At 55.1% G+C, this 27,713-nt stretch overlaps 2 protein-coding genes across 6 annotated transcripts in view; both read right to left on the bottom strand.

Moving 5' to 3' along the window:
* Positions 1-219: 219 nt before the first annotated feature.
* On the bottom strand, positions 220-10,059 carry Kctd7 (potassium channel tetramerization domain containing 7). 2 transcript variants are annotated; one of them, XM_047533613.1, is made up of 4 exons: positions 9,549-10,032; positions 6,474-6,643; positions 3,387-3,565; positions 220-3,134 (listed from the first exon to the last, which is right to left on the bottom strand). In XM_047533613.1, exons 1-4 carry the CDS (start codon positions 9,690-9,692, stop codon positions 2,758-2,760), a joined length of 870 nt encoding a protein of 289 aa, XP_047389569.1. In that variant the 5' UTR covers positions 9,693-10,032; the 3' UTR covers positions 220-2,757. The 2 variants fall into 2 exon arrangements, with proteins under 2 accessions (XP_047389569.1, XP_047389570.1); XM_047533614.1 differs by having other exon boundaries at positions 2,810-3,134; positions 3,387-3,647; positions 9,549-10,059.
* A 9,178-nt stretch (positions 10,060-19,237) lies between these two features.
* The window catches only part of Tpst1 (tyrosylprotein sulfotransferase 1), a 90,618-nt gene continuing 82,142 nt past the window's right edge, over positions 19,238-27,713 (bottom strand). For 3 of the 4 annotated variants that reach the window (XM_047533838.1, XM_047533836.1, XM_047533839.1), the window contains 3 exons: positions 24,415-24,465; positions 21,861-21,908; positions 19,238-19,583 (listed from right to left, as the gene is read on the bottom strand). In XM_047533838.1, the coding sequence (XP_047389794.1) occupies positions 19,382-19,583; positions 21,861-21,908; positions 24,415-24,465 (301 nt within the window). In that variant the 3' untranslated portion in view covers positions 19,238-19,381. The remainder of the gene's footprint in view (positions 19,584-21,860; positions 21,909-24,414; positions 24,466-27,713) is intronic. The other variant, XM_047533841.1, reaches the window with a different exon arrangement.

Genomic DNA, 27,713 nt, shown 5'->3' with positions numbered 1-27,713 from the left:
CATCTGGCCCTTTTTTTCGGGGGGGGGGGGGGGGTTACCAGGGATTGAGGCTTTTTATTGGGTCTTTGTAAATTGCTGAGGCTGGCCTCTAATCCTCCTGCCTCCTGAGTTGCTGGGATGACAGGTGTGGGTCACTGCACCTAGCAAAACCTTTTTTTTTTAAATTTATCAAATAGCTTTATTAAGCTTTTTTTTTTTTTTTTTTTTTTTTGTGGTGCTGGGGATCGAACCCAGGGCCTTGTGCTTGTGAGGCAGGCACTCTACCAACTGAGCTATATCCCCAGCCCCAAAACCTCTTTCTTTTAAGGACAATGAGATGTGCGTCATCTTCACACAGTAGCACCCTTACATCAGAATCAGGTGGGCAGGATGCCCTGGGAGGCAGCGCTGAGCTGCTGGTCCCTGCTCTGTCTCAGCCCCCTAACCCACACTGCGCTCACCCCACCGCTCTGGTTAAGGTCCTTCCCAGCCCTCCAGCAAGGCACCAGAGCAGGAAGACCCCTTGGCCTGAGGCCCAGCGCTCGGCACACCCAGGACGACCGCAGCCCAGAGCACGGCTGGCCGTCTGGAGGGCCTGGTGAGTATCTGGCATTGGATCTCATCACAGCTGGCGCCGCACCGTAAGGTCACCAGGTGCTGCCCCTCACACCCTCACCAAGTCAGAGAAGGGCAGCTCCCGTCCCTCTCTCCAGAGAACACACCCTTCTGGTGAGGGCCACCTGGGCCCTGGGAGCCGTCCTGCCCACCCCTCCTGGCCTCTGCAGTCGCAGGCATGGCCTGGGAGATGTGGCTTTCCCAGACGGCCACTGCACACCACCACACCAGGGCGGGGTCACTGGCCCTGGCTTCCCACAGAGAAGGCCACGCTGGGCCCCGACTCCTTCACTCAGAAGCGCCTGGAGGTCAGAGGAGGCACAGGGGAACATCCAGCAACACACCCCACTAGCTAAACGAGGAACCTCAGTAAAGATGCTTCTCAGCATCAGTAAAAGTCCTTGTTGCCACAAAAAGGTAGAAAGGTCACTGGTTAAAAGAAAACAAAGGTTTTGTTGTTTATGGAAAAAGAAACCAAGGTATGTCTGACGAAGATCAGCACAGGGTCTGCCCCATGCCCTTCAACACCCAGCAAAACACAAGAGTAAAGGCAGGGGCACGGCGTTCCTGCAGTCCTGCACTAGGAGGCTGAGGAGGGAGGATCGCAGGGCCCAGGAGGCTGAGGTTGGCTCAGACCCTGCAGGGCAGGGACAGCCCTCTGTGGAGGAGCATCAGGCTGGCTGCCCAGTGTGCCCAGAGCTCGCCCCCAAACCCCTGCGGTGGCAGAGGACTCACCCCTGGGCACAGCAGGAGGGCTGGGGACACAGGCAGCTCCAGCAGGAACCAGAGAGACAGTATCGACCCGCCTCTACGCAGGCATCAACTGGACAAGTGTCCTCCCCAAGCACCCCCCAGCGTGGGAAGCCAAGGGCCTGCTGCCAGCCCTCTGCCCACTCCTGAGGTGCCACCTCTGTCCATCCAAGAGCAGCGCAGGCAGCAGCAGGGAGCACCATCAAGTGGATGGCCTTCCTGCCAGAGCACGCCAGCCACGCCGCAGGACTCTGCTTCTGAGCTGAGACCAGCGGTGTTCTCGAGACACCCCTCACCTCTAGACCCCCGTCTCCTTTGGTCCCACCCACCCCAAAGCGACAGTGAAGGCAAACCACTCCCTGAACCTCCTCCCACAGGGCTCAGGAGGCCGCGGCCTCTGCCCATGAAGGACTTCGGCCAAGTCCCGAGGTATGGCCCTCTTCCCAGACGAACATGGCCAGCTCCACGCCCCACAGGCGACCGGGATGATTTAGGTGCTCTCCTTCTCAGTTGTTTTTTGTTTTTGAGACAGAGTCTTTCTTAGTTTCCCAGACTGATCTTGAACTTGTGGCCTCAAGCTGTCCTCCCACCTCAGCCTCCCAAGTAGTGGGGACCACAGGCACACCCCACCGCCTGGCTCAATTCTTTATATGTGAAAAAGAGCTCCTTTTGGTATCACCCTGAATCGTCCAGGACACCATGATTACCCAGGAGTAGAGGCGGCAAGGACATGTCCCTGGAGGACACAGTCCATGCCTGGCCAGTGGCCCCAGGTTGCAGACAGGGTGATACTGAAACACAGGGGCAGAGGCTGCTGAGGGCTCTTCTCTTCCGACAGGTGGAAGGTCGGTGGAGGCAGTCCCTCCTGCACCTCTGCAGAGCAGCCGCAGAGCCGCGGCGGGAAAAGCAACAGGTATGGAAGGTCCCTCCCGGGGAGCAGCTCAAGGGGCCGGGCACAGACACAGCCGCAGCAGCAGCCGCTGTCCTGGTTAGCAGAAGACAGGCATCTGCCACTGGCCTGGCAGCCGTGGAGGGCGGGGAGCCGGCAGGCGGGCTGTCAACGGTGGTTTCTAAGGCCATCCTGGTACGTGGCTTTGGCAACGGGGACCGCGTCTCCAAGAGGCGGCCAGAGCGTTCTGAGGACTCCAGCCCACCCCTCCCCCTGCGCGGCCCAGCCCCAGGCCAGCGCGCCCACGCAGCCACGGCTCACCCGCAGGCGCTCTCCAGTGGGGCGGGGCCCACGCCCCTCTAAGCTTCCTGCCCAGGCCCTGGCTGGACCCCACCAGCCCCAGGCAGCCTGAGAGCCCCGGGTCCCTAAGGGCCTCGGCCATGAGATGGGGCGGCACTGCCTCCTGGCCCTTGGAGCTGTGCCTCAGGACGCGGTGCTCCGGGGTCGGGGCGCCCTTCCTGGGCTCACCACCAGGTGATCTTGAACTCGTAGATGGGGCGCTTGCAGTAGTAGTGGTTGACCAGGTGCTTGTCGCACACCCCGATGCACTGGTGGTCCACCGTGAGGCCCTGGGCCGACAGGTCCGTGACCAGGCAGTGCAGCAGGTCGTAGACGTCGGCTACCGCCTCCCAGGGCCCAAAGGACACGTCCACCTCACAGTGGTGCTCGAAGAGCTGCCCGTCGCTCTCGCTGCGCTCGAAGCGCAGGGAGCTGAGCAGGGGGCACTCGTAGGGCGTGACGGGCATCTCCTCCTTGAAGACGCAGACCTTGAGCTTGGCGAAGCGGGCCTTCCGCTGCACCGCCCGCAGCCGGGCGATCTCCACGATCCGCTCCAAGTGGTCTGCGGGCGGACACAGCACCTGTCACGGGGCGCCAGCGCACGGGGAAGGGCCTGGGGTACCCAGGGGACGGGCCTAAGCGCAGTCGCCCCTCTTCCAGCAAAAGGGAACCCACGGCTGAGGCTGGCCTTTGGAGGCAGCCGCGACCCTCCTCGGCCGAGTTGCCCGGCATCCCCAGCTCTGGGACCCGCGGAACTCGGACCGCATGCCCTGGCGGAGACCCTCCCGCACCACACGCAGGGCACCTGCCTCACCTTTGTAATAGGGCATGAGCCCCAGGAAGGCCTGGCGCACCTTCTCGCCCTTGAGCGGCTGCATGTTCTCCAGCTGCTCCAGCAGCGGCCCGATGGCGTAGTACTGCGCCTCCTTGTGCACGGCCCGCACGCGCTCCCGCGGCGGCAGGTCCCCGGAGCGCAGGAAGTTCAGCACGTCTCTGAGCAGGAGAACAGAGGGTCAGCGAGAAGCTCAGGAACAGAGTCAGAGGCAGGGTCTGGACCAGACGCCAGCTGGCCTGGCTGTGAGATGAGAGGAGACAACAGCTCTGCGTGAGGCCGTTACATCTGCACCTGGGAAATGCCCCGCAGCTGGGCCACCATCAGCATCAGCCACACAGGAGCCACCGAAGAGCCACTGTTTGGTCCCCAAGCATACACATACAGAGATGGAGCATTTATGTCCCCGGCTGTGACTGGAAAGGTCCTGAACACAGGAAGTTCAGTGCACTTCTGAGCAGGAAGGAAAGATAGCTGAGGGGGCTGGAGGTGGCACCCAGGCTGGAACCCGTGCCCAGCGGGCAGGCGCTCTACCCTAGGCCGCAGCCTCAGCCCCAATGCTCCCATCTCGGTGATAAAACCCAGTTACTGCTTAAGCAGGAAACACTGTCTCCCTGCTCCAAGGCCAGGTTGCAGAGCCCCTCCCAGCCGGCCCAGAGGATGCTGGGCTCTCCCAGGCTGGTGGTAGAGCTGCGTGGAGCCCCGTGCATGTCCCTCAGGTCCACCCGCAGGCTGCCCGTGACAGTGGTGGCCTGCTCACCGTTTCTTTACACGACTTATTATTGAAGTAGCCTGTCGTGGTTTACCCATCCTCTGGTGATGGACGCTTGGGCTGATTCCAGCGTTTGGCTGGTAGGAACAGCCCTGGTAAGGTCTCTGCTAACTCCTCCCAGGCACTGTGAGGAGCAGCAGGTAACCAAGGGGTTGCCAAATGGCACAGTCCCCCAGCACGCCCAGCACGCCAGCTGGTCCATGTCCTCACACGGAGAACATAAAGTGCTTGACCCCAGTGTTGGGACCAACCGGTTTCAGGACACCCAAAAATCACATATGCTTTTTTAAAAAATTCAGTCTTTCTGTTTTCACACTTTTTCAGTTGGTGCTAAGTATTCAGATCTAGTGGGGTGCGGTGGTGCACACCTGTAATCCCAAAGGCTAAGGAGGCTGAGGCAGGAGGATCAGGAATTCAAGGCCAGCCTCAGCAAAAGCAAGGCGCTGAGCAACTCAGGGAGACCCTGTCTCTAAATAAAATACAGAACAGGGCTGGGATGTTGCTCAGTGGTCGAGTGTCCTCGTGTTCAATCCCCAGCCCCAAAAAAGTGTTCAGATCTCTGCTGATGGGCGTGGGAAGGGAACAGGTAGACCCAAGACCTCCATGGCCTCAGGACCGGCCTGCAGCCTGGCCGGCTGCGAGCACTCAGTGCCCATGTGTCAACACTGCTCACTGCTGCCCACTCAGTCCTGTGCCAGTGACCTCAGCCTGGTGCCCTCCCACCTCCGTTCTAAAGGAGGTCCGGGGGTCCATGGAAGCCACGGAAACCCTTGCTGCAGGAGCCACAGTCGCCAGAGGCTCAGACCAGCTGCCTCTAGGCCCAGGCCTCCGAGAAGTATTCACACCACAGCGCTGTGTGCTGATCACAAGGGGGACTGTCCCAGGAAGGGCCCGAGCAGCCTCTGGCTGGGTACGGACAGGAGCACACGCCTCTGCTACCTTGCTTTCTGCTGTGCCCTGGCCAGGCTCTGGCACCCTTCAGCTACGGCCACCTGGCATGGGCACATCAGGGCCTTGAGCTGAACCCTGGTCCCCCTCCTCACAATCCCTTCTAACCCTGGTCCTCAGGGCTCTTCAGCAAACCTTCACAAGCCCGGAAAAACAAGACTCCAGGGCGAGGCCAGCTAGGAGGCCGCCGCTAGGACCAGCACTTTCCTCCACAAACAATCTGCAAACAAAGCCTTTTCAAAGTCCCACAGTGATGGACACTTTGTTTTCTCAGCATCAGAGGAAGCTGGTAGCCCTCTGGGGAAACCCAGATGCTTCAAAGCACATCACCTGGCCAGAGGCTCCTTGCTGAGCGTAAGAATGACCCTTCCCCCAAGCAGCAACTACCTGAGGTCAGCATGGGGGTGCAGTCCTGGAGCTGCCTCCCTGGACATGTGCGCCAAGGCCAAGGACCATGTGGGCTCTGAGTCACCTCCTCTGCACCAAAGGAACAAAAATCCCAGCCAAGGGCTCTGAAAAGCACCTGGCCAGAGGTCACACCAAAGTCCTCAACCCTGAGAGGCTGTGGAGTGGCCCCAATTCCTCCTGTAACAGACGGGAAATTGAGGCACAGAGTCCTTAAATCCTTTATCAAGCCTTTTCTTCAGAAGGGCGTTTTTTGGACATTGTGTGTTCACATCTTTTAGTGTTAAGATTACAATAAGTGGGGTTTGTTACTTTTCTTGGAAAACAGGTATGGCACGCCCTCATTGGCCCTCTGGTCAGCGTTTCTGTCTTAAGTGACTGAAGATGTCCAGTCACGCTGCACACTGTGCTTCCTCTGCGTGGCAATGTGGAGCCCAGAATCTGGGCCTGAGGTCCTCTCCAGTGGCTGTTTTAGGCTGCCCCCAATGCTAGGTGAGACCAGCCGTGTCCTCTAGGCGGGTGATTCCACCAGGTGCGGGGCTGACAGGATGCTTCTGTTTTTGGTACCAGGGATTGACTCAGGGGCACTTGGCCATGAGCCACATTTCAGCCCTTTTTTATATTTTATTTAGAGACAGGGTCTTGCTGAGTTGCTCAGGGTCTCACCAGGTTGCAGAGGTTGGATGTGAACTCGTGATCCTCCTGACTTGGGCGTGTGCCTGCACCCAGCTTAGAAGTTTAATCACACCCAGCTGGTGTGTGATATTTGGAATTGCTCTGGCTCTCCTCTGGCAAAGCAACTCAGAATTCTGGCCCAATTCAATGAGCACATGTATTAAACCCCACGTGACTCTTTGGGTGCCATGTGAGATGCTGAAGCCCTAGACCTACGCCTGAGCAATTCACTTGCTGGATGGCAGAGTTGGCTGCAGATAGAGACGTACCCAAAGTGCGTGCCATCTCGGTCGATGAAGTACCGGCCCTCGGAGTCTGTGGGGATGTAATGCCGTCCGCTGAACATGGCTGCCAGCATGGTGTCCTCGTAGCGCCGCAGAGTGGACAGGCGTGTGGTGAAGTGAGCCCCTCCGATGTTGAGGGGGACGACCTCAGGAAACTGGAAGGGACAACCAGAGTTCTCAGGCGGTGTGTGAGGGGGCTTCCTGCCATGGGCACACCTCCGCTCAGCCTCTCCAAGCCCAGGTGCATTCTGAGTGCTTCTTCCTCCTCCCTTCTCCCTCCTCCCATGGTCACTCAGTCCTGTGAGTCCATCCTGAGACTCCTGAACCAGGTCTCTCCATCTCATCAGAGTCCAGGCCTTCCTGTCCTCCCTCCACGTCCTTGACTCATCGTCCTCTTGCCTGGCTCACACTGCCTTCCTTCCCCCAACGCTCTGACCACTATTCCTCTGTCCATCTAGCAAATGACAGCACCCGGCTGGAGGTGCAGACTGCGCACTGCAGAGGGCACCTTGGACGAAGGTGACCTGCTAACCCAGCCAGTCTCCTCTTCTGAGTCACACCAGGCGCCATGCAGGCTGGCAGCCTCCACTCCTTCTGAAAGTTCCGGTCCAAGTCCCTCCCCCGTGGGTACCTGCTCCTCGGCCTATGCCCCAGCACAGCTGCCTCCACTCCACACCACACTCCTGCTTCTGCAACTAGCACAACAGGTGGGCAGGTGTTTTTTGCTGCCCATCCACTCCACTAGCCCTCACTGCCCACCGAGGCAGGGACAGCCACCCAGAGCAGAGATTAGCCCATGTCCCCTGAACGTCCAGGCAGCCAGTTCTCATCCCTCTACCTCCCTCCCACTTACTCTGCAGAGGGAGAAGATTAGGGCTTGGTGAGGATGGGAGGGTGACAGCACAGATTGCCCTGGGAAACTCAAAGTCCCCAGGGCACTCAGGCTGGTGTTGCTGTGGACGCCTGTCACTGCAGTGGCTTCCACCAAACTGAAAGAAACAAAGCCAGTTCTCCAATTTCCCATGAAATTCCTCAAGACCAGCTAGAATTCTCAATGCCAGGGCACCTCTCTGGCTCTAGTCAGTCTCTGTATCTGTTCCCGGCCTTCAAATTCTTTGAACATAAAGTTGGATATGAATATGTTACATAGAACATACCTACGGCCTGGCTGGGGGAAGACATAAGGTTTATAGACAAGAGAAGAAGGAACAAAACGAGCAGTTTGCATCTCTGTAGGTCTGTACTGACTCCTGGGCACCTGGGCATGGAAATGCCTTCCACTTTTCACCCAGGGTATATACACACCAAGGACTCAAATATTGTTTTAGAATAGTAATATTTTATATTTCTGGAGCTCTTTTAATCTTTTCTAAGGATATTTGATACCAATCCATGTGTTTGTTCCACGTTAGAGATAAGAATTGAAACAGATGAAAATGAAAGCAATTTTGTGTGTGTATGTGTGGGGTGGGGGTGCTGGGGATCAAACCCAGGGCCTCACACACGCCAGGCAAACGCTCTACCATTGAGCTATAGCACCAGCCTGAAAAAAAGTAACTGATGGCTGGGGATGTAGCTCAGTGAGCACTTGCCTGTCATGTGTGAGACCCTGGTTCAATCCCCAGAACCACAAAACAAAACAAAAGTAGCCAGGTGTGGTGGCATACACCTGTAATCCCAGGTCCTGGGGAGGAGGAGTCAGGAGGATCACCAGTTCAAGACTAGCCTGGAGAACTTAAGTGAGATCCTGTCTAAAAAAAAAAAAAAAAAAAAAAAAAAAAAATCGAAAACACAGTTTTGGTGCTCACAGGGAGCATTGGAGTCTCCAGTCTATAGGTCTTGTGCCCTTTCCCTCAAGCCACATCATTTCCTCAATGACAGTGCACAAAAATATGTCTCTGCTGGCTATTTTTCCCAACTGCAGAGAGTATGTTTAGAATTTTGCTTGTTTTCACAAGTTTCCCAAGATGCCAGGAGTTCAGGGCTCTGAAATGCTCTCTGCAGCCCAGCCCTCTGGGGCTGGGTCCATTCTCTGCACCTCATGTGCTCTCCTTGCCTCTGACTTCAGGTCTACCTTTCCTTTCCCCCGGAGGTCACGTCAGGCATTAATAGGATGCTATGGTATACTATCACTATCATATCATAAGACCAGTGAAGCCACAGTGCAGGAGGGCCCCTCGGCTGCTGAGGGAGGACTTCTCTTCCTGCATCTGCTCCTCACCTGCACTAGCCCTGCCAGCCCCCTGGGCAGCTAGGGTGGTGCTGGCCCAGGCCTCCCACTGGCTTCTCTGGAAGACACCATCATCTCCTGGGAGGAGGTGGCTCACCTGCCATGCTCCAGCCACAAAGGTGGATGCAAGGATGGAAGTAAATCAACCTCAGGGCCAGCTGGTGGTGGAAGGAGGGGCCAGGCGTCGGGGAGCTCCCGGGACAGGGACATGACTGACCTGCCACAGGCCAGTGGGTTTTGCTGGAGAGCAGGGCTGCTCTGGGTTGCCCGGGTCTCACCCTGTCCCAAGTGGGTCCTGCCTCAGGTAGGACCCGCCTGCACCTGTCCCCCACCCTGCTCCAAGTGGGACCTGCCTGCACAAGTCCCCTCATCCCATCCCAGGTGGAACCTCCCTGCATCTACCGCCCCCAAGTGGGACCTGCCTGCACCTGTCCCCCACTCCGCCCCAGGTGGGACCTGCCTGCACCTGTCTCCACCCCATCCCGCCCCAGGTAGGACCTGCCTGCACCTATCCCCACCTCACCCCGCCCCAGGTGGGACCTGCCTCCACCTGTCCCCACCCCACCCCGCCCCAGGTAGGACCTGCCTGCACCTGTCCCCACCTCACCCCGCCCCAGGTGGGACCTGCCTCCACCTGTCCCCACCCCACCCCGCCCCAGGTAGGACCTGCCTGCACCTGTCCCCTCCCACCCCGCCCCAGGTAGGACCTACCTGCACCTGTCCCCACCCACCCTGCCCCAGACAGGACCTGCCTGCACCTGTCCCCTCCCACCCCGCCCCAGGTGGGACCTGCCTGCACCTGCTGCCCCCGCCCCGCCCCGGTCCGCTACCTCCTGCGGCAGCAGCGGCAGCGCGTGGCCCGCCTGCGTGGCCGTCGGCGTGGCCGGCTCCAGGAAGTCGTCCTCGGCGTCGGAGCTAGACATGGCACCGTCCGGGCGACGGCTGTCTGGCTCCCGCCCCGTGACTACCACCATCCCTCTGGCTCTGGGCGGTGGGCGCGGCTGCGGGCGGGGAGGGCGGCGGCCCGGGCTCTAGCGCCGGGCAGCGTGGGGCATGACGCGGCCGTGGCGTGGGGGAGCGGCGGGACCTGTGCGGGCCGAGGGCGGTGGCTGACAGAGCGGCCCCGGTCGCCGACCCCCGGCCGCCTCCTGCCATTGGCTGAGGCCACGGCGGCTCCGCCCTGATTGGCAGCCAGCTTGCCCAGTCGTGGCGGCAGCGCGTGAGGCCTGCGCGGGCGTGGCCTATGGGCGCCGGCCTGCCGGCCTGCGCCACTGCGATTGGTGCTCCGGGCGCGGGCGCGCGCTCGGGGACGGGCGGGGCGTGCCGGGGCGGGCGGGGCGGCTCCCGAGGCGCGACGCGGGCGGTGGAGGGCGCAGCGTGCGGGCGCGCGTGCAGATCGGCCGCGGGCCGGGGTCTCCGAGTCCAGGCTTGTCGTTGAGTGATCCGCGTTGCGGGCGGGAAGCTGTCTGGACCGGGCCGTCTTCCTGACCCTCCCAGAGGCCGAGGCTTTTAGCCTTTGCAAGCCGTTGACCCCGCGCCGCACGTGATCCCCACGCGGCTGGCCGCAGAGGGAACGCGCCGAGCCGAGGGGCGGCGTCGCGGAGGTCGGCGCTGAGCCCGCCCCGCCCGCCTCCCCTCCCCGCTGGACCTTAGGGCCGGGTCTCCTCCTGGAGCCGCACCAGAAGCTCTGGCGGGGCCCGGTGCAACCGAGTCCGGGCCGTGGCCTGCGAGCTCTGGAGTCGCAAGCCTGCTGAGCAGCACTGCCCTGTAAAGGCCCCGAGCTTTCCCTCATCGGCCGTTTTGGCTGTAGCCTCTTTCAGGACCGATGAGGATCTCTGTCCATCCTTAGGACAATTGGGATGCTTCGGTTGTAGCAGAAATCTCAGCCGAAAGTGGTTTCGGTCATGAGAGCGTCATTATCTTATGTAACAAGAAGTCTGAGCAGACTAGGACGGGTTCAGTAACTCGACAGGGACTGACTACACCAGCCTCCTTGGCTTGTCCACTCTGCCACATGGCCTCCCCCGGCCCAGGAAGCCACACGAGAAGACCACAGAACTAGGCCGGGGCTGGGGCTCAGCGTGGAGCGCTTGCCTAGCACATGTGAAGCACTGGGTTTGATCCTCAGCCCCGCATAAAAATAAAAGTGTGTGTCATCTACAACTAAAACAGAACCCCCACACAACTCAGGGTCCAGCAGGGAGACCTTGTTTGGACACCTGAAAGCAAGGCTGCATGAAGAGGCTCAGAGTGGGAGGAGGGAATCTGTGCAGTCTCATGTTGCTGAAATGTGCTGGAGTTCTCGTTTTCCATGTCTGCTGAGGATTTCTGTTAGGACTGTAGTTTCCCATTTGGTTTCATTTACTCATCCTGGGGAAATCCAAGGTCAGCAGCTGGAATGAGGGCTTGCTGAGAGAATGAGAAGTCTGTAGCAGGCAGCAAAGGATGTCCAAGCCAGCTCTCAGGAGGGCAACAGGGATACGGGAGCCTTTTTTTGTGTGTGTGTGGTGCTGGGGATTTGAACCCAGGACCTTATGCTTGCAAGGCAAGCACTCTACCAAATGAACTATATCCCCAGCCCCATCTGGGAGCCTTTTTTAGGGAGGCCTGGGTAGAACACACCCACCAGAGACTGCAGCCTCTCTGAGATCCTAAGTGGGTACAGCCTGGGGCTGACTTCTCCAAAACCCAACCAGAGGAGGGGTCCAGGGCTAGTCTTGTGATGGGCCACTGGACTCGGTATCTGCTTTCTGCCATGCCCCACAAGGAAAGCATTCTTTTAGAAAAGAACTTTTGTATGTCAGCAAGTCTTTGAAGTGCTGATTCAGCCCCTGATTTTCTATCCTAATTTTAATTTATTGAATATTTTAACAAGAAATGAAAACAGAAAAAATATCATTCCACTTACCTTCTCTTTATTGTAATTTTGATTTCAATATTTTAGACATATGAAAGCTTATTGTCAATCTACAATATGGCAAACCCATGGACCACCTGCCCCCAGCCCATGAAAGGCACCTGGCTCCCGCCACCAGCAGGAATGGCTCCAGTGGCATCCCCCATGAGGCCACCATGGTGTGTATGCTGCGTTTAGTACTCAAAAGTGCAAACCTGTGTGTGCGTGTTGGAGGGAAAACTATAGAGGACACACTGACCACCACCCAGCCAGGGACAGAATGCGGCCGCGCCCAGGTCCACCAGGAGGAAGGCGGTGGAAGACAGCCTGCTCCCAGCGGTCACCACTGTGCCCGTCCTTCTGATGATCAGTTGTTTTCCAAGGTGAACCACCCAGCTGCCCATTCTGAGCAACGCAGCTTGAGTCTGTCTGGGGCTTGAAGTGAATGGAATGACTTAATCCTTGCTGCTCTGATGAAGAGCTACTTGCCGTGTTGTTCTGCGCTACGTGCAGACTTATGTCACAGGCCATTCTGCATTTTATGTCAGCTCTTGTCACGCCCCTCTGAAGCTCTCTATGGGGACTTCCTTCCTTGCTGTCCTGGAGACCACACCCAGGGCCCCGCTCCTGCCAAGCACACGCTCTAGCACTGCACAACCCCAGCCCCTGGGCCCTCATTTCTGAAGAGAGAGGAGGAACAGCCTCCCAGTGAGGGGAGGAAGCACTGCCTTTGGGTGTGGCTCGCAGCCCCGAGTGCTAGTGTGACTCCTGACACCTCCATCTTGATCCCTAGACTAGCCTTTCATCCTGCTCCCAACCCCCGTCAGCCTCGGGCAAGGCTGCAGAGTCCTTCAGACTGGCAGGCCCTTGCCGCCCCTGTGGAAGCTCAGGGCTCTCGCCACTCAGCTGTTTACCCTGTCCTTCTAAGGCCCTGCCGAGTATCCACCCCAGCACCTCCCTGGGAACGTCTTCCTGCCTCCCTCTGCCTTCTCCAGCGCCTGAGCCTGATGGTGCTGCGAGCTGGGTGACGCTTCAGACCCCCAGGTCCCGCTCTGGGCAGGCACCACTGCAGCAGGAACTTCGGGCTCTGTAGATGCACCACTGGCTACAACATAGCTCCCCTTCCTATTTCTGACCCAACCCCTCTTCAGGACCCCTCCTCGCTCCGGGAGCCCTCTCCCCTGGGAAATGGCAACTTGGTTTTGGTGTGTAGAGGAATGGAGGTCACCCGACACAGGCGACTGCCAGCTTCCTCGCATCTCACCTGCAGGTGCCTCTGTCTGCAGTCTCCCAGCCCAGGAGGAAGAGGGTTCTCTTTGCTGGGCTTGAGGCTGATTCCTCTCACTGGAGGGTCTTGCTTGCTTTTCCAGGATGGAACATGCTCTGAGCGCCCACCCTCCCTTCCCTTGAAAGTCCAGTCCTCTATCTCATTTGGTCGCTGTTGTTAAGGCCTATTTCATTCATGTGCCACTTCCTCCATTATAAAAAGCAAAAGCTTCCTGGATCCTGCAGCATCCAGGTGGAACATCACGCCCTTGTTCACACTGGCTTCCTACCTCCTGCCTCCTGGTGCAGTCTGGGTTGCTGATTGCCACTTCCACGTGCTGAAGGCCATGTCCCAGAGGGCCTTCCCCGTGGCCAGACCGATGGCCCTCTCTAGAGGAGTCTCTCTTGCAACCCCTTCTCCTCTGCAGTCTACAACCCCTTGGGCTCCCCTCTTCTCTCCATTCTTTCCAGCTCCAGGATGGTCACCTTCTCTCTTGTGTTTTCAGGTGTCGGAGCCCAGAATTAGTCCTTGGCTTGCTTCACTGCACAGACACTCGCAGAGAGCGTCTCTTTACAGTGAAGATTGCCACGTTTCCTCCTGACCTTCAGATCCTCGTCCCTTGAAGTACTGCCTACTTGACGGCTCTGATGTCCCCAAAGGCCTCCAAAGTTCTTATGTCCAAAACTAGTGCATGATCTTCCCACTATGTGTCTCCCTAAGGAGTTCCCCTCAGATCCTCCCAGTTTCTTGTACTTTGTCCATGACAGACCAAAGGAGAAGCATCGAGATTGAGAAGGTGGAGTCAGAGGCCCAGACTCCCTGTGCTCTCCAGGTTCTGGAGGAGGTGGCATGCTAGAAGATTCCAAGGCATGGAACATGGCTAGGAGCTCAGCTCCCGCAGCCCTGCTGCGCCCACTTGCCACCCACTTGCCACCCACTCCTGCTCTGCAGCTCCTCTTCCCCCACTGTCTGCGAGGTAAGTAGAGCTGGCAGCTCAGGTTGGCTCCTCACCCTCTTCTGACCCACTGTCAACAGTGCACATAGGCTAGAGTGCCGAACCCTAGTTCCATGGCCGACTAACCTTCCAGAAGCATATGGATGCATGTGGGATTTGAGGGCAAAAATTGAGTTGGGATGGTGCTTCTTATTCCTTCCACTGACAAGCCAGGACCTGCAAGTGCTAAAACTTTTCTTTTTTGCTGTGGCTCTCAGCAGCACTAGGGAATTCCAGGATAACAGCAGGCTGGGCTGATGGGAAGGGGCTTCTCCCTCTTCCCCCTACCCCCTCCATACTGGGGATGGAATCCAGGGTTGCTCTACCACTGAGCTATGTCCTGCCCTTTAAATTTTTGAGACAGGGTCTCTAAGTTGCAGAGGCTGGCCTTGAACTTGCAATACTCCTGCCTCAGCTTCCTGAGTTGCTGGGATTACAGGTGTGCACCACTACACCTGGCACCTTGGATATCTTCATTGTGCTAGAGGACACTGGCTCCTAAGTGTTCCCTATGTGTAGACTCTTGATGACTATTGTTTTATATTTTCATTCGTTATTTAATTAAAATAAAACAAAAATAGCATAAACTATACATGCAAAACCACTTTCTGAATGTCCATGGAAGCTGTACCATGTGGATGTGGGTCAAGGGTTCACAGCTGCCTGATATTTTGTGCTGCTTTCTCATCCTTGGTCTCCTCGTGAGCCCTCTTCAGGTCACTCCAGAAACGTGGTGGGACCTGACTGGTAGCCCAGGCTACGGGAGCCCCTTGCTCAGAGGTCCCTCTCAACCCAGGCCCTTCATGTGCATCTCCTCTAGTTGGCTGGCTCAGTGTGAGCACACCCAGCTGCAGTGTCTGCAACCTCAGTGCAGTCCCATCAAACGGAAAAAGCATTGAGCTGAAACCAAGTCCCCTGCACACTGATAGCGTGGCCTCCTCTCCTAATGTGCTCACCTTTGGGGCCTCTACACTGTTCCGCAGCCTTTCTCCTCCCAGGCTTGCTACCTGCTTAGAAGCTGCACTGGCTCTGAGGCCGGACGGGCCTGCTTCCTTCAGAGGCAATATAGAGATGGGGGCTGTGTGGGCTTCCACCTTCGGAGTTCTGACACCTGTTTGATTTGCCATATGAGAGCTCCCTTAGTTGGCCACAGGCCCCAAGGCGATGCAGGACTAAAATAATCCCTTAGAGTGGGGTCTGAAAATGTTCCGCAAAAGCTTGATGGCAAGTCATGTGGCTTCTGTCTCAACCACTCAACTCTGTCATTATATCAGGAAGGTAACCACAGACAAGGCATAATGAGTAGGTATGGCCGTGTTTGGCTCTGGCTGTAGTCTGCCAGGCCCTGAGCAGGAGAAGCAAATCCCAACCTCACTGCGATCTTTTCAAATCAGATCCATCTATATGTCTTAAGAGTGGATGCTCTGCTTCATCCGAGTCAAGTTCCAATCATTCATTCTGGAAGAACAGTAAAGAGTCAAGTCTTTTTTTTTTTTTGGTACTGGGGATTGAATACAGGGGTGCTCTATCACTGCAATCCTCCTGCCTCAGCCTCCTGAGTTGCTGTGGGATTACAGGCATGTGCCACTGCACTCAACAAAAAAACAAATCTTTTTTTGGGGGGGGCGGGTACCACGGATTGATCTTAGGGGCACTTGACCACTGAGGCACATCCCCAGCCCTATTTTGTATTTTATTTAGAGACAGAATCTCACTGAGTTGCTTATCACCTCGCCATTGCTGAGGCTGGCTTTGAACTCATACTTCTGTCTCAGTCTCCCGAGCCACTAGGATTACAGGCACATGCCACCCATGCCTGACTAAGAACCAAATCTTGAGATTATGAATGTTACTAATTTTTGACTAAATAATGAGAGTCCTTAGAAAATAATAAGTTGAGAGTTAATGTTTGATCCAGCTAGATGTATAGCCTTGGGTAAGTCACAGTATCATGCAAAAACCCACTTTTATATCTATAAGATTAAAGGGTTCCATCTCAGGATGCTTTTCTTTCTTCTATTTAAAAGACTCCCTCATTTCTTTTACTTTTTTCCAAAAGTAGTTTATGTCAATGGTAGTACATTTAAAAAAGAGGTAAACAGAAGAAAACAAAATGTGCACCTGTACCCATGAAGAGATGCCATTACTAATGTTTTGGGACAAGCATTTTCAGTGGGATATTGGTTTAGTAATTCTACTTATTTTTCTATCAGTTCTTTAGAAGTAAAAATGAGTTCAGAGCTGGACATGATACCATATGCCTGTAGTTCCAGCGACCAGGGAGGTTGAGCCAGGAGGAAAGAGAATCTGAGGTCAACCTGGGCAAGTAAGCAAGCCCCTGCCTCCAAAAAACCAAGATAGAACAAAAGTGAGTCCGTACTGAACAGCTTTTGACTTCAAACTCTCACTCTATCATGAATATTCTCATTCGGTAATTTCCTCCATCATCGTTTGTTTTATTGGTAGTCGGTGTTTATTTTCACATTTGTCGGCCGCAGCAGTCCACCGCCGGGGACCTGATGCCCCGCCAGTTGCAGGCATGGCCGCTTGCTTCCAGACTTTGCAGAAGTGCACGGCAGGGGCGCTGCACACACACAGGGCCGGTGTCCTTCCTCTCCACTGCACCTTTCCCCAGGTCCTGCCGTCCTTCCGCGTTGGGCCAGCAGAGGGCATTTTAAGCCTCCTTGGCAAGGCCAGGAGGCTGCTTTCCTACAGTAGTTGCACTGTGAAAATTGTTCAGTTTTGGATCTTCAGTGATCATCCACAAACTCCAGAGGGTAATAGAAGTTACTGATTTTTCTATCAAGATCAAACACACACACCCAACATTTAAAATAATAAACTGCTTTGTCAAGACAACAAAGGATGAAAACGGCCACCTTGGCCGGGTTCAGAATGACCGGGTTCAGAATGACTCTGCGTTCTGCTCAGATGGAGGCCGGTGGGGCGGGCAGGGAGAGACAACATAGCAGGAAAACAAACCCCACCCTGAAAACACCGCTTTACCAGGACGGAAGTCCAGGCAGTCCCAGGATGTCCAGCTCCTCAGACAGGCAGCTTTTGAGGCAAAGCTGAACAGTCTTGCCGGCTCGTTTTTCTGTGTGGGGCTGGGGACAAGCCGGGACCTCGACAGCGCGAGGCAGGCACTCTACCGTGGAGCTGTACCCACAGCCCAGCGGGCATCCAGCGCATCTTCTCCATCACCCACCCGCTGTTGGTAGGCAGGACCAGGCATTTCATGAGGCAGTGCTTGGAATAAGGGTTCCATGTACATCTTTTTCAACCTCACAAAGATCATGAAGTCCCAAGGGCAGTGACCTGCCGACATTTCTTGGCACACACAATTATGCCTACCAAATTACTAAGTCCAAGGGGGGTACTTAGCAAGTTGTCATTCAGCACTAATGATGGCTCCCATTCTTTGCAAGATGATCACTGAGGGGTATAGTAATGGTTAAGGCGGACACTCTGGAGCCAGGCTGCCTGGGTTTGTATTCTGACCCCGTCACTTACCGGCCCCGTCACTTACTGGCAAAGTACTTTACTTCCTGAGTCAATGACCAGTTCTGCTGTGTAGTAATAGTATTTACCCAAGAGAGTGCTTGGAAGAATCAAAACACTTTAAACATGTGCAGCATTAGCAGTGGGCCTGGACCTTGAGAAGCTCTTGGCAATTGATTCTAGAGCGACTGCTTAACTAAATGGTACCTGAGGTCGTACCTTTCACTCTTTTTTTTTTTTTTTTTTGGTACCAGGGATTGAATCCAGGGGCGCTTAACCACTGAGCCACATCCCCAGCCCTCTATTATATTTTACTTAGAGACAGGGTTTTGCTGAGTTGCTAAGGGCCTCACTAAGTTGTTGAGGCTGGCTTTGAACTCACGATCCTCCTGCCTCAGCCTCCTGAGCTGCTGGGATGACAGGTGGGCCACTGAGGCTGGCAGCCTCCTCACTCTCCCTGCTCCATGACTGACTGCAGACCCTGGTCTCCCCTTTGCTCCAGCTCTCTTTCTTCTGTGCAGGGTTCCATTGGGTTCTCCAGATCCTGTGATTCACAAATATAGTCACCCTCACGAGACGCCGAAGCTGATCTCGTGTGCCTTCTGTATCAGAAGGGCTTTCCTCATAGCGCTCAGGAAAACGTGTTCAGGGCTGGGCTGTGGCTCAGTGGCAGAGTGCTCACCTAGCATGTGTGAGGCACTGGGCTTGATTCTCAGCACCACATAGACATAATAAAAAGTAAAGGTCCATCAATAACTAATAAATGTATTTAAAACAACAACAAAAAAAAACCATGTTCTGACCATAAGAAACATGAGACCTTGTGTTGCAGGAGATCAGTGGGCGAGGAAGCGCAGCGTCCACTCAGAGGCTGCTGGGAGTGGCAGGGTCATGGAGTCGCTCCCTGCTTCCCTGCCTTTCTCCTCTGATACACTCCCATCCGCAGACAGCGGGTTCTCCAGGGTGGGCAGGGTGGGGAGCACCAAGCAGGTGCTCCTCAGGGGCAAGCACTGGGACGGCAGTTATGCCTGGAGATGCTCCCTGCACTCTGGGAGGCCCCCAGGGGAGGTGGCCTCTTCCCCATGGGTGGGGTGGAGGGGGGCAGCGTGTTTGTGACGTTATGCTGAAGGTGTCTGAGTGGCACTTGGGATTCACAGCAGATGACTAGGATGCCTGAGCAAGTGAGAACGGGCGAGGCTGGGGTTCCAGGTGTGGGTGGGGCAGCTGCCAGCCACTGACAGAAGCAGGAAGGAGGAATGGCCAGGAGCAAGGGTGCATCCGCAGGCGCGGCCAGGCCCTCGCCTGCAGAGGTCTGAGGTTCAGACAGGAGCACCAGGCATCTGAGCAGGGCGACTTAAACCAGCACCACCCTGATGGCTCGGCAGCCATACTCATTTAAACTGAGGGGACGGGCAGGAGTCGAGCAGGATGACACTGGGGTCTGGCTGGACGCGGGCTCTGCATGGCACCAGCTGGGCTGAGCCAGGTCAGGTGGGCGAGGAGGTGGAAGGAAGTGACGGACTCAGGAAGCACTGGAGGTAGGACCCAAGACCTTAAGCATAGGCAGGATGAGGGGGCCAAGACCAGCCTCGCCTCGGGCTTGGGTGGCGTTGGGTGGGGGAGACACCTGGCTCAGCAGCGCTCTGCCCAGCCTCCTGGGAGCACCGACTCTCTACCCAAACACAGCGGCCGCGGGGAGAAGAGCAGGACATGGACACCGCACGGGCGTGGGCAGCAGGTCTCTGTGACATCACTGGCGGAACTCCGCTCGGAGAGGAGGACGGCCAGGGAGGCCTGCAGGCGGGCTACGGCTCCCAGGGCCAGCTCTGCGGCGCTAACGGAAGCAGGCCACCAGAACACCTCACGTTCAAAGCTTTTATTTTGAAAAATAAAATACAAAAGTCATTAAGCTGTAAATGTATACAGTAATTTCCCAACTTCTCAGAAACAGTACGATGAATTACTTAAATAATTAAGGTATTTAATATTATCCACATCAATACACTTAAACAGGCACAAGTGTTCTCACAACACGGGACGAGCTCGGGCCACCCAACACGGGCTGCCCACTGTGCTCACGGGTGCCTTTTCCAGCTCCCTCGAGAAGGAGTCTGGAATCGTTCAGAGAGCTGAGGACAGGAGCAGTGCTAGGAGCGCGGTCCCTGGGCTCTTCGGCGAGGGCTGCGCTCCACTGGTCTGCGGCTCTCCTAGGCAGACAGAGAGACAGAGGTCAGGTGGGAGTCGCTGCTCCCCGGCACCGCAGCCTCCTCCCAACTGCTTCCGCAGCGCTGCCCCAGCACACCTGTCCCTCAGCCTGTGACGCTCAGACACCTGCAGGTGGCTTCTGTGCCAAGCAGGCAGTGGTCGCAAGGCGAGGCTGCCGAGGTCAGCACCACGGCCTCGCTCTCTGGCAACGCGCACACCAGGACCCCGCAGAGGAGGCATAGGCACGGCTGCGCCATCCTGTCGAGGCGCCCAGGAGACCAGGCGCGGGCGTGTCCCAGGATGCTTCCTGGGCCCCCTCCAGGTACCTACAGGCCTGAGTCAGCAGGCCAGGGGCAAGCGCTGCCTGGGAGGCCCCTGAGGGCTGGGTCAACGCGCGACACACCAGCCGGCCCATCAGGGAGGCCCTGTAGTGCCGGCAGGGCTGGCGTGTCCCTCTGGACTCTGAGGCCACCTGGGTGAAGGCTCATCCGAGGCCTAGGACTGCTGCCACGTATGCCAGCCTGACACCAGGATCCACGTGCCCCAGGGAAGTGCAAAGGAGGCTGGTGACACTCGCATTCGCACCTTGGCAAGAAGGCAGCCCTGACTCCAGACCTGTTGTAACACAGGCAGCTCTCAAGGGCTTCCCACCCTTACAGCCCACACACACCACTCACAAAGACCCCGCTCAGTCCCTCACTCAGCTTCGGCTTTCTCCTCTACAACAACAGGGATGGTGCGTTTCCTGCCAGGTGCTTTGAGAACTGAATGAAATCATATGTATCATGCACTTATGTTACTGAACATGACACATAAATAAATAAACCATGGAGCATGTGCATACGCTATGCCTGGTCTAGAGTATGCACTCAGTACACGGTTCTTACAGAAAATGAAAATAAAAGCAAAAATCAGGCCAGGTGCAGGGGTGCACACCCGTAATCCCAGTGACTGGGGAGGCTGAGGCAGGAGGATCACAAGTTCCAGGCCAGCCTCAACCACTTAGTAAGACCCTAAACCAAAGTAAGACCCTTACCAAAAACCTGTCTCAAATAAAAACTAAAAAGGGCTGGGGACGTGGCTCAGTGGCTGAGCACCCGGGTTCAATCTGTAGTATCAAAACCAACCAACCAGCCAAACAACGAATCCAGCTCGGAAAACCACAGAGCACACTCAGGCTCCTGAGAGAAGCTGTCTGGGCTCCAAGGGACCTGGGGTGCAGGCGCGCCATTCAGGGCAAGCAAGGGGAGCAGCTCCACCTGGAGCGAGGTTCAGACAGCGCCACACAGTGACCTGGGGATGCACAGCATTCGGCACCGAGGTCGGGGAGGCGCGCTGGCCAGCTCACACTCCGCATCACCAGGGACCCGAGACAGCACGTGACACCCAGCGAGCAAGGGCCAGGCGCAGTGGCACGGGCCCGTACCCCGGCCACCGAGGACAGTGGGGGAGAGGACCGAAGCTCATGGCCAGCTGCAGAAACTTGGCAGTGAGATCCTGTCTCACAAAAAATAAGTGTCAAGGCAATCTTGAAACAAAAAACAGCAAAAACATCTCTCCCGCCTCTCCTCTCTCCTCTCTTTCTCTTCTCTCTCTCTCTTTCCCTCTCTCTCTCCTCTCCCTCTCTCTCCTCTCTCTCCATCTCTTTCTCCTCTCTCTCCATCTCTCTCTCCTCTCTCCTTCCTCTCCTCTCTCTCTCTCTCTCTCTCTCTCACACACACACACACACTTCCAGGTCCAGCAGAGGGCAGCAGCAGGGGCAGTGGGTGAAGCCTGAGTCAGCACAGGTGTTCCTCAGCACGAGGCTCCTGTTGCTCTGGGTGACGGCCTGGTGGCCTCTCCCTCTGGGAAAACGTGAATGGGCCTGTCTGTCTTCAGGTCCCTTTCAGCTGACACTTTCGTTAACCCTCAGGTGAGGGGAACACCCCACTCTGTGTGTCGCCACACGCCGGGCTCTGAAGACATCATAACCACTGATCTCTGCATCTTGCAGATGGCACTCTTTTTTTGGTGGTACTGGGATTGAACCCAGGGCCTCACACGTGCTGGGCAAGCACTCTTACCACTGCGCTGTATCTTCAGCTCTTTGTTTTATAGATGAAGAAACTAAGACACAGAGAGGCTAAGTAGTTTGCTCAGTGCCACACAGTAAGTGACAGAGCCAGGGTACCAGCCCAGGCAGCCTGATTCCAGAGCTGGGCTCTCCACCTGGTGACACTGCTTCCTGCAAAAGCCGCAGGGGGAAACCCCAGAACCCACAAGTGAGGCCCGACACTCACCTCCAGGGGTGAAGGAGGTTCCAGACTCTGCTACTCCGCTTGCTCGGTCTGTTGAGGGAAAAAAGGACGTTTTAAAGTCCTTGAAGTAGACTGGCACACAGTGTCTGTTCCCACTGAAATGTCGGGCAGGCCTGCAGGCTCTGTGCCCAGATTTCAAATAAACAGCCTGCAACTGTTGTACAGCAAAGCATCTGACCGGCCTCCCCTGGTTCCAGAGAGGGAGACCGAATCCTTGGAAGTCCCCAAGTGACAGGAGTGTGTGTGTTACTCCTGAGCTCGTGCTGAGAAGTGAGATGACTCAGGACGAGAACTGGTCACCAGAAAGACCAACCCAGTGGTCATGGGGCAGCTCTGGGCCAGCCTGACCTCCAGGTGCCCTGCAGGATGACCCTGACTGAAACCCTGGTGCTGCAGCCGGGAGCCTCCTGTTGGACACACAGGTGCAGCTTGCCCAGGGCCCTCCCAAACCCAACCTGGTCCTGACCGCGCCCGCCGCAGGCTCAGGGCTCCAAGCCAGAGCCATTCTAGTCGACTGCCACGCCCACGTTCTGTGGGCTTCTGCTTCCTCATTTGACCTTTTCTAAATGTGTGAGTTTACATATGAACTGCGCTAAATAAAACTAACCGTGGTAGGGGCTCCCAAGTGGCTGCCAAGCCTTTCACCCAATTTTTAAAATCTTTTCATATTGGTTCATAGGAATTCTCTATATTCTATGGCGAGTCCTTTGTTTCAAATATTTTTCCTACTTAAGGCTTACTATTCTTTATGATTTTCAATAAATGCATATTCTCAATTTTTTAAATATATCATTCAGTTGTCGATGGGCTTTTGTTTATTTGTGTGTGTGCCAAGAAGGCCCTCCCACGTGCCATGCAAGGGCTCGCCACCGAGCCACAACCCCAGCCCATGTTACCATCTTTAAACTGATGATCAGTGCTTTTTTCAAAACATACTTTTTAGTTGTAAGTGGACACAATACCTTCATCCATTTATTTTTATGTGGTGCTAAGTCTCACACCCAGCGCCTCCCACGTGCTGGGTGAGCACTGCAGCACTGAGCCCCAGCCCAGCCTCATGATCAGTGCCTCTTAGACTTGCTTAAGAAATCTTTTCCTCTGCAGGTCATGAAGATGATTCTACTGCATCGTCTTCTAGCAACTTCATTATTCTGTCTTTCACAGTTAGGTCCACGATCCTCCTGCAAACGACTTTCACGTGCTGTGGGCCAGGATGTCCCTTTACTTTTAGTCTCAAATTCCCTTTCCTGGTTCCTTCACACTTATCCAAACCAGCCTTGGGTCTGACATTCCTTCAGGACTGCCTCTTGGATTCGTCTTTGGCTCAGATTTTTGCAGCCTTGGAGTGAGAGTCCATCAGGCCCATAGCCCTGCACACCTCTATGTGGAAGTTGATCAAAGCTTTCCAGATAAAACAGGGGTTTGAGAAGATCTTTCTTTTTCCTCACACTCCAAAGGATATATTCCAATTTCTCACGTATAATAGACACTCAGTAAGCATTTACTGAATAAAGGAAATGAATGGATGGATGAACTTCATTAAATATATGGTAACAAGAACCCAGCTTCGAGGTCTGGGTTGTGGTTCAGTGGTGGAGCATTTGCCTAGCACTAGGTTCCATCTTCAGCACCACATCAAAAATAAAATAAAGTTATTGTGTCCATCTACAACTAAAAATATTTTTTAAAAAGAATATGCCTCGAAAAGACTCTGAAATTCTCAACAGGTATCCATGATCAGTGGCTTCCTGTGACCTCTGTGGTGTGGGACGGGCCTTTCTCAGTAGGCAGCTGTCTATTCCAGGCTTGCTTTGAGCAGCACGTCACTCTGGGGTGGTGGCATTTGGACGAGCCCAGAGCTGAGTTCAGGGCTGCCTGGCTCTGACTATGGAGCTGAGCACTGACGGCAGCAGGAGAGGCTGGAGGGCATCTGCCTACAGGGACTGGGGATGCCCAGAGAGCTGCTCCTGGCCCATCAGCCATGACCCTCCTGCTCCTCAAGTCTCAGGAAACCGTGGTGGAAAGCAAGTGAGCATGACATCACCAGGTTTAACTCTGGTCTGAATCCATTTCCCAAGGAGGAAAAGTTAACAAGCTGCGAACGCTGGCCACTCTTCCTGGCCATGGACTTGGGTCCCTCGGGCTCCAGGTGAGGAAAGAAGGACACGGATGTGAGTGGGGGGAGGACACACAGGGTGGCCGTGCATTTTAGTTTCCATTAGGCTGATCTGGAGGCGGGCAGATTCGCCCTGGCACCCTCACGTGTGGTCTGCTGGGAACTCTTGCAAACAGGTTTCGGTTATCAATAAGGTATTCTCCTCGTTTTGGAAGCTACTGAGCTCCCTGAAATCAAGACTGTGTTAAATTATTGCTAAAACCGCCAAGGGCCAATGCTCATCTTCCCACCACAGCACACATCATTATCTCTTTCCTTTCCTTGATTTTCTTGTTTTTAATTTACAAAGTCTTTAGAAAGATTACTTTGATGCAAGAGCTCATCTCTCATACAAGAGGAAGCAGATACAGTATACAGTACCTGGGGTTTGTCCTTAAGAAAGTCAGGTAGTTGGAATTCTCCTTTGTAGACCTGAGAAAACAGAGCACGTGTGAGTTTAAGGAAACCTAGGCCGGCCCATCCACTCAGGCACCTGCAACACTGACTGGGTTGCGGCTTCCTTTATGGGGAGTTCAGAGCAGCCAAAGGGGCAGGACCAAGGCCTGCCTGCTCCATGGCTGCCTCAGTGCCCTTGGTGCGTCGGCTGGGCAGGCTTCTGCCACACCAGCTGAGAGACAGCAGGCCCTCAGCAGATCCTCAGCAATGCCCACAATACCCTCCTGCTTAGAAATAAGCATTTCCTTGCAACTCTGGGGACAATCCAATTTTATGTTCCTCACTTTACCCATTATTCCCACCATGATGTGAATAGTAAATGATTCTTAAAATGATGTATAATCTCATAAAACTTACTATAATAAAAAGTGATTTTCAATATATAAAAATGTTTCTAGCAAAAGAAATAACTACAAAGTAATTTAAAAAACCCTCTAGGACTAACTGTGATCCCAGATGTGTAAGACCTTTACACAGCAAACTACAAGACACTGAGAGAAGCTAGGAGCTGACTGACGTGGCAGGGCACTTTCAGGGTTGGGAAGGCTCCACATGGTGATGCACACACTCTCCTTCCACTATTTCCAGTTACATTCCAGCATGTTTTTTTCTTTGAGAGGAGAGAAGTAACTTCAAGCAGACTGTAGAAGTGACCCGGAAATGCACAGCCTGCAGAAGGTCAAAGACACCTTAAAATGAAGGACACAGCAGGAGGTACAGAACCGACACCAAGAGTTAGTATTCAGCCATGCCCAGGCCACACCAGTCACCAGACACCAAGGGTTAGTACTCAGCAGTGCCCAGGCCACACCAGTCACCAGACACCAAGGGTTAGTACTCAGCAGTGCCCAGGCCACACCAGTCACCAGACACCAAGGGTTAGTATTCAGCAGTGCCCAGGCCACACCAGTCACCAGACACCAAGGGTTAGTATTCAGCAGTGCCCAGGCCACACCAGTCACCAGACACCAAGGGTTAGTACTCAGCAGTGCCCAGGCCACACCAGTCACCAGACACCAAGGGTTAGTACTCAGCAGTGCCCAGGCCACACCAGTCACCAGACACCAAGGGTTAGTACTCAGCAGTGCCCAGGCCACACCAGTCACCAGACACCAAGGGTTAGTACTCAGCAGTGCCCAGGCCACACCAGTCACCAGACACCAAGGGTTAGTACTCAGCAGTGCCCAGGCCACACCAGTCACCAGACACCAAGGGTTAGTACTCAGCAGTGCCCAGGCCACACCAGTCACCCACGCAAGCCAAACCAACTGTGCAGCCACACCAGCGCACCAGACTACGGGTCAGTAAAGCAGATAGAGAGCCAGGATGGCCACCCATTCAGATGCCAGCTAGGACCATGGTGCTGCAGAGTGCAGTGCTGTGTTCAGCCCCAGGCAGCAACCCAGGGGGACCACTGCCATGCTACCCAGACCTGGCAAGGGGCACACACTGTGTGATGGGCTGGTCTCCGTTAAGTACTCCAAGGCTTATGGGAAGGCGCAACCCGGCTCTGGTGCTGTCGGGATCTGGGGTAGGGCGGGCAGGAGGGCGGCCTCCCAGGGTGGGGACCTTCTGCATACTGAGCGGGGAGCTGCTGGGAGGTGTATTCACTTGAGGATCACTGGCTGAGACAAAGGCCCACTTTCCCCTCTGTATGTTACACTTCAGTCACTAAATTCAGTAAGCAAACCAAGTCAGTGGCTTCATGTTAAAATTTTACTAAAATACACATATACCGTTCAAGTACAGAGTTAGTTGTTTCAACACTGGTTGCCAGAGTTAAAAATATCTGGGCTGGGCTTGTGGCTCAGTGGTGGAGTGCTTGCCTAGCACGTGTGAGGCATCGGGTTCCATCCTCAGCACCACATAAATAAAATAAAATAGAGCCAATAAAGGTACCGTGCCCATCTACAACTAAAAATCATTTTAAATCCAACCCTGGGAATGATTAACATCAATAAGTAGTGGAGAAATATTTCACTGAAAGAGTTTAATAACCATTCGATCTGGATTACTGTGGCAAGGAACTAAGGACATTTCTTGGGAAAACAGACATCAGGTTGTCCCCAGAGCAAAGAAATCTAAATGATGAATCTAGGCCTCCGTACCTAAAGGAGTCCCCCTTTTATTTGATCATAAGATGCCTGATCTACTTCTAAATGTAGCTGTGTTACTTCTGAGATCCAAAGAATGATGTGCTTTTTTCCGTCTTTTTTCTGTGCAATTCCCCAAACCTGATCTAATCTTTGGGTCTCTGCTATGGTGCTGAAGAGACTAAACTGAACAGAGAGCAGACGTAACAAAGGAGGCATCTTTGCAGAGATGTATGGCCCTAAAAGCCGAGGCAGGTCGGCTGCCCCGCGTCTCAAAAGCAGCTGTCATCCTTCTCGTCCCCATGAATGGTCCCACGTCACTGGGGCACCGGCCTAACTGCTCCTTGACCAACTTGCACCCAAGACGTGTTCACTCTACCCCAATGCCACATCTGGAGATGGTCCCAGCCCTGGGAGCAGATGCGCACTGTGCGGGCCTCTGTGGGGCGAGACGTCCCATCAGGCAACAGGGTGTCCAGTGTCTCTCCACCTGCCTTCCCTCTCCGGACCCTCCCTTCCTGAGTAGCTCCATGCTGGCCTGCCCCAGCACCTCCTTCAGGGTCAGGGGCCCAGGTTCCCAAGGACTTCCTCGAGTCCTCACGTCTCTCCCCCTGCTAGTGTCTCCTGGACAGCAGGCAGAGGCCCGTGAACACAGGCGGTCAGAGGCAGAGCAAGGCCCCGAGGCGTGGCCCAGGCTCCCCTCACATCACACTCAGCATCTCGTGCCACCACTGGTTTGGTCAGGTCTTCCCTCTTTTAGGGTTTGCCAAAAGGAATTAGTAAGGCGTGACGGGAATGCATGGGGACAGTAGATGTTATCTATCTTCCAGGTACTGACAGTTTCAGAGAAGCTTCTACGGAGGGATGAAAAGAAAACCAAATATGTGAAGTCACAAATGCAAGGTATCAAATAAAAGCTCAACTAAAACTGGAAGTGGGGAGGGCTGGAACTTGAGAGCATTGTGTCAAGTGAAATAAGTCAGACTCAGAAAGCAAGGTGGTACAGAGCAGTCTCTCCTAAGTGGAAGCCAGAGAGGAAAAAGGGAAAACGAGGAGCAGGGCGTCTGGTGACAACAGGAGGGAGACCAGCAGAGAGGAGGCGGGGCTGGGGAGCAAAGTTGGCAATTCACA

This window comes from Sciurus carolinensis, chromosome 18 (genome assembly GCF_902686445.1).
Source record: "Sciurus carolinensis chromosome 18, mSciCar1.2, whole genome shotgun sequence".
NCBI classification, from domain to species: domain Eukaryota; kingdom Metazoa; phylum Chordata; class Mammalia; order Rodentia; family Sciuridae; genus Sciurus; species Sciurus carolinensis.
This window is presented reverse-complemented; position numbering and strand designations above follow the sequence as displayed.